The sequence below is a fragment of the Prosopis cineraria genome, unplaced genomic scaffold (assembly GCF_029017545.1).
Source record: "Prosopis cineraria cultivar Desert tree isolate PC_DT_omini unplaced genomic scaffold, ASM2901754v1 PC2, whole genome shotgun sequence".
Classification (NCBI taxonomy): domain Eukaryota; kingdom Viridiplantae; phylum Streptophyta; class Magnoliopsida; order Fabales; family Fabaceae; genus Prosopis; species Prosopis cineraria.
Genome location: NW_026555333.1, coordinates 6,248,113 through 6,253,768, shown reverse-complemented (window position 1 = coordinate 6,253,768; position 5,656 = coordinate 6,248,113). Strand labels below are relative to the sequence as shown.

Genomic DNA, 5,656 nt, shown 5'->3' with positions numbered 1-5,656 from the left:
GTTAGAGTTAATTTTTGGATAAAATAAATTATTTAGACTTATTAAATAATTATATTTATTATTATTAATTTTTGTAGACTAATAGTGCTTGTGTTGATAGTTCTGTGAACCTTTTAGAAGGCATAGTTTTAGCTTGAAAATGAGGTAATAATAGTTATTCTTTTCATATTGAGAAATCATTGTTTTATATTATTATATGTATAAACTGTCATGGAAATGTTGTGTCTAATAGCTTGCTTAATTGATTTTGGATTGAAAATCTATGTTTTGAACTATCTAATCTAGCATACTTGTGTAATATTTGAACTACTGTATGATTATCTTATTCCTTTTAAATATGTTAGTTTTGGTTAAGTAATGACTGGATTGTGAATATGATTTTTTATACTGGTTTAATCCTTTCAAGCATGCTTGGTTGCTTTAAAAATTGAAAATAATACAATTTAATCTTTTTAAGTATGCTTGTGTGTTTTGAAACTATTTTGAATATGATGTAGTTGTAGGTAGTATAAGGGAGGATATAAATATGGTAGATGTGATGGGAATTGTGTTAATTATTTTATTGCCATATGGTAAGCCACCACCAAAGATCTTGTGATTAGTATTCTCTATCAAGGTCCTTTTCTTTGGTTTGGAACTGCAGGATATAGGGTACCTTCTTTTAAGAATGGGATTCTAGCATTGTAGACAATGTACTTTTGGCTATGTGTATTTTCAATTTAGTCTCCAACCAACCCTACAAGATGGATAGGGAGGGCTACAATGATGAGTCTGGGCATGCATCGCTAGTTTTTGTATTTCAATAGTTGTGAAAATGATATTCCCTAATTTGTAAACTCATTTGTGAACTAAGGTTGCTATATATATATATATATATATATATTATCTTGGGGCTGTTGGTAAGGCATCCTTCTCTTCTTTGTAGACAGGAATGCAACGAGCAAGTTCAACTTTTGCCTCAGCAAAGTGAGAATTGTTGGTTAAGGAAGTAGTGTGTGGATGACAGAGATGACATAGGGAGAGAATATGAATTTATAGTTTTTGCTTGAGTTGATATGCCTTTTAATCCTTTTTTAAAGCATATATTAGCAAGTTTATTTAAATAATTAAGAAAGTTAATCAAAATTAGTTATTTCTACCAACAAATGCTAGTCTCAGTGAAAGCTACTATAGCCGGATTTCAAATTCGAGTTCATGTGAATACAAAAATCACTCTTTCGAAAGAGTTACTTTCAATTAAGCTTGACAATATTTGAATATAGTACAATCAGATAATCATATAGAAAAATTAGTTATTTCTTATAAAATCTTATGATTGCCCACAATAAAAGTTTTTAACTGGTCAAAATAATCTAATAATTTTCATATAAAATCTCGGGTTTAAGTCTTGGGACATGCAAATATATTAAATAAAAATGTCAAAAACATCCCAAAAATACTTGTAAGGCTATTGTTGGTAATAATGCCCCATGTAGTGGTGTTTCATATTAGTTTAAGTAGGTGATGATATCTCAGATACATTTCCCGGATCCCTGGCAATGAAATAAAATAAAACATTACTAGCTTTAAAAAAACATTACTAGTTAGAAGAATTTGTTTAATTAGTTAGAAAGTTTTATATATAGCGAGTCAAGGATAGTAAATGGAAAAAAGATAATGTCCTAAACAAAATATCTCATATTAATATTAAGAACGTACATTAAAGATGTCCTTGTCACTGGAGGGCTAGATGATAACTCCGTAATTAGCGGTGGGCAAGATCAGAGACTGGCATTTCACAAAGGTTCTTATATTAAGTATTAATGGGCAGGCCGTATAAATCAGATCGAAGGAAGCAGTAACCTGTAACATAACTAATTTACTTCGTTAATTATTACGGTGTGTCTAGCTACCAATTTCCGATACTTTTTGTTAAAATCAGCTTTTATTTTCCTTTTTCAAAACCTAAGCTTTGTTTTGGATTAGTATTCCATTTTGCAAAACACTACTATTTCTGAGTTACCCAAATAAACATAAAATCCTACGTCAAAATTGGATATTTTGTTAAAAAAAAAAAAAACTAATCGACGTAAACGCCAACTGACTGGGAACGAAGACACATACATAAAGTCGAAAAGATCATTTGTCTAAAATCTTTTGACGACCAAGCCTAGCTCATTAGAAACGGCAAATGAGGGAGTCTGAAAACCTCACTATATTAAAACATATACATGGTTCATAACGCATCACATGCAAATTTGTACACAAGCCTGAATCCTGATCAAGTGTGCGTGTAACCAAGTAGATAGCATGCACAGAGTAGTACTATATATAGTAGGATTATTATACGATAAGACATGCTGTTATTATACGAAGATTGAGTTCCGTATCGGAACAATCGAACTTAGCCCATGGCTGTCGACAAACACAAATCACATGGAAAGCTGCTCAGAGAATTTAAGTGTGTTTGGGCACCCAAACGACATGATCCTGAGGGAGGAAGTGGCAGACGGGGACAGTGCCAGGCTTCACTCTGAGCACCTGGAACGCCATGTGCTTCGGGTTCCACTGAGACGTGTCGGTGTGGCAAACAGCGACGGCTTTCACTCTGATCCCGTCCGCCCCCTCCAACGGCACCGTGTAGGCCCTGGTCGTCTCCGTCTGGTGACAGTAAAACACGGCGTACGGGTACTCCTTCCTGTGGCACACCACCGCCTTCTCCTCCCCGATCTTCTTCACCCCAGGAGCTATCGTGTACTCCTGCATCCTCGTCTCCTTCACCGCCTCCGTAGAAACCGCCTCCACCTTCTTCCCGAGCTTGGACGTCGCGAAATCGACCATCGACTCCAACGACGTCGCACAGTACTTCTCCTCACCTTTTATACCCGCTTGCTCACACTCCTTCAGCGTGTTCTTCATCACTTCTGCATCTTCAGACTCAGGCTTTATACCGAACCTGTTCAATATGTCATCGAACTGTGCCAAAAACAAAAGGAAAAAGAAAGTGTAAATACGTAGATATATAGAAATATATTAATGACAAGCAGGCCTGTAGCTTTATATCATCGGGAAGTTTGATCAGGTCTTGTTACCTTGGCTGAGGAGAAGGGAATTGATTTGGCAAGTTCGCGAGGAAGGAAGGAGGTTTGGTCGGTGCTCTGAGTGAATTGGAGGTTCATTTTGTGACCGGGTTTCAAGTCCTTCTCCAAGAAGAACAGAGCCACGTTGGGGTCATCATGGAGTTGGGTCTCCGTGGCAGCGTATTGGTAATTGAAAGGAGACTTCCCGACATAAACGTGGACAGGCTTTCCCTTGTGGGGTGTGTTGACGGTAACGCCTCCGCCTTTGCCGCCGACGTTGACAGTGGTGCCGCCGCCAGGTTTGCCTTTGCCCGCGTGTACGTTCACGCCACCTTTTCCGACGTTCACGGTGGTGCCTCCGGGCTTTCCTTTTGCGGCATCCACGTGGACGCCGCCCTTTCCCACGGCCACCGACGTGCCTTTGTCTTCCCTCCAATCTGCATGTTTGAAATTTCTCACTCGGGTCAGTATCTTATAGGAAACGAAGATCCTATAGTAAAAAGTGAAAACTGGATGGCTTTCGGATGCATGCACCGCACACTCAAGGGTTAAAAGAAGGAATTAATGGATTCGGAAGATCCGATCTATTTTTGGACACGGACGAATATTAAATGAAGTAATACGATGGAGAAGCAACGATTCACACGATGTTTGTTTTCCAGGGGATTAATTCAACTATATCGGTATTATTAATGACCGGAAAAGTGAGAAACGGAGGGTCGACATGAAGGGCCCCCGCATATTGATTGATTTCAACCGCCCAACTTGGAGGGAGTAATTACGAATGGAGACACACTTTGCTGAATTTCTGCCCCCGTGCTCCCGGAGAATACATAGAATTAGTTCCTTATAATTAGGTAGAGCAGTACTCCTTCTGCTTTAAATTTCCAAATTATAATACATTTTGTAGGGAGATTTTGATAAAAGTTAATTAATTATTTTCTAACATTACCTTCTCATTAACTATATTTTTCCTTTAATATTTTTTTCATAAATATAATATTAAATAAAGGACATCTTTAAGAGTTTATATTTTTGTTTTGAAAAATAAAATGATAAAATATATTTAGTGAGTTTAATGGTATGTGTTATTCTTTAAAAAAATATTTTATAACTTGGGATGAAAAAGAAAAGGAGCAGTAACATGTAATTGACAAGGGAGGAGGAGATGGGTTTTTGTGGTGTTTGAAGCTGAATACAGACCAATTTAAGTATTCTGATGCAGTTATGTATGAAGAAGAGTCAGTAAAATGAAAAGAAAAGTATATGAGACACAGAGATTAAACATAGAAAATGAATTAATTTATTATTAATTTATTAAATATCGTCATGGAGAGAGAGGGGGGGTTTCAGGATGTGAGAAAACATGTAAGATGAAGAGAGTAAGTGGAGGTGCATGGATGAAGATGTAGAGAGAGAAGAGAAAAGGGGAAGAAAGAAGGGAGAGACCAAAAGGGAGGAGGAGGTGAGAGAGGGAAGAAGGCATGGGAGTAGAGGGAAGGATGGAGTGCCAGTAAAGCTGAGGAGGCAAGGCGGCATGGGTAGCGGCCAGGCCGACCTGCAAGAAAGCAAACAAGCAAAGTGAATATAACATAAAAAGGAATGATAAAGAAGGAGTGATGAGAGTGATGAAGATCCAGAAGCTTACTGCAGCGAGGAGAGCTAGCAAGCTGGGGAGGAGAGAGCTGCTGTGCATGTTGTGAATGTGGGAGAGGAAGAAGAAAAGCAAAGTGATGAGAGGTGAGGATGGAGGAGGGAGGGAATATATAGGAAGGCTAAGACCTCACGTCCTCACCCACTCAGCTGTGCATTATGGGATTAATTAATAACCCCCTTCAACTGTCCCTCCCTCAATCACTCAGCTTCCCTTCTTCCATTATTGCTCCCTTGTCTCTTTCCTTTCTCTATTTTTGCCGCCACATATAATCTCCAAATCATCTGCTCCATCCTCACAGGACATTCCTCATTGTCTCATGGTTTTAACAAAAATTATTAAAGTAAAAGGGCATCATCATCAAGGACTCGAAGGCACTGAGGACATCTGGACTTGAAAAAACTCAGGAAAAAAAAATCACTAAAACCTTCATGTCTTAAAAAATTATACTTTTTTTATTAAAAAATATAAGATATTTTTAATCAAATCTCACCTTCTAATAAAGTAGTTACTTACTTTCAAATTAACTATATCATTTCATATTTACACTTATTAAACACCCTAAATAAATATAAAATTATTATCAATAGAAGTAAAAAAAAATGACAATGATTACACTTCAAAAGATTAAAAATACCTTACATTTTTTAATATCCAACTCCTCAAAAAATGTCTTACATTTTTTAACAGAGGGAGTACGTGTTTTAAATTATATTTATCATCCTTAAATAATATTTTATGTAAATATCTTGATAATAATAATAATAATTGAAATCATGTGCATCTTAATTTTTTTGTCAAAAAAGTTATAGATAGAGCAAGAGTATATATAGTTAAAAAAATAATTATAAAAATTGCCTCATATTCTATATTTTGGATCAAATAACATTTTTAGAAGATAACCTATACTTTGGTCTCGATGGAATATTTCTTGACAACAACA

General features: G+C 36.5%; 1 protein-coding gene across 1 annotated transcript; it reads right to left on the bottom strand.

Annotated features, from left to right (window-relative positions):
* Nucleotides 1–2,171: 2,171 nt before the first annotated feature.
* On the bottom strand, nucleotides 2,172–4,864 carry LOC129304099 (BURP domain protein RD22). The gene is made up of 4 exons (XM_054943746.1): nucleotides 4,708–4,864; nucleotides 4,509–4,617; nucleotides 3,072–3,496; nucleotides 2,172–2,955 (listed from the first exon to the last, which is right to left on the bottom strand). The coding sequence occupies exons 1-4, from the start codon at nucleotides 4,753–4,755 to the stop codon at nucleotides 2,437–2,439; spliced, it is 1,101 nt and encodes a 366-aa protein (XP_054799721.1). The 5' UTR covers nucleotides 4,756–4,864; the 3' UTR covers nucleotides 2,172–2,436.
* Nucleotides 4,865–5,656: the final 792 nt, after the last annotated feature.

What these genes read in the sequence shown, in the direction of transcription:
- LOC129304099 (XM_054943746.1), bottom strand. Translation starts at nt 4,755, where the DNA reads ATGCACAGCAGCTCTCTCCTCCCCAGCTTGCTAGCTCTCCTCGCTGCA. An exon ending in TCACCTCCTCCTCCCTTTTG is followed by an intron (nt 3,497 to 4,508) that starts GTCTCTCCCTTC and finishes TCAAACATGCAG; the next exon opens with ATTGGAGGGAAGACAAAGGC. An exon ending in TTCCCTTCTCCTCAGCCAAG is followed by an intron (nt 2,956 to 3,071) that starts GTAACAAGACCT and finishes TTTTTGGCACAG; the next exon opens with TTCGATGACATATTGAACAG.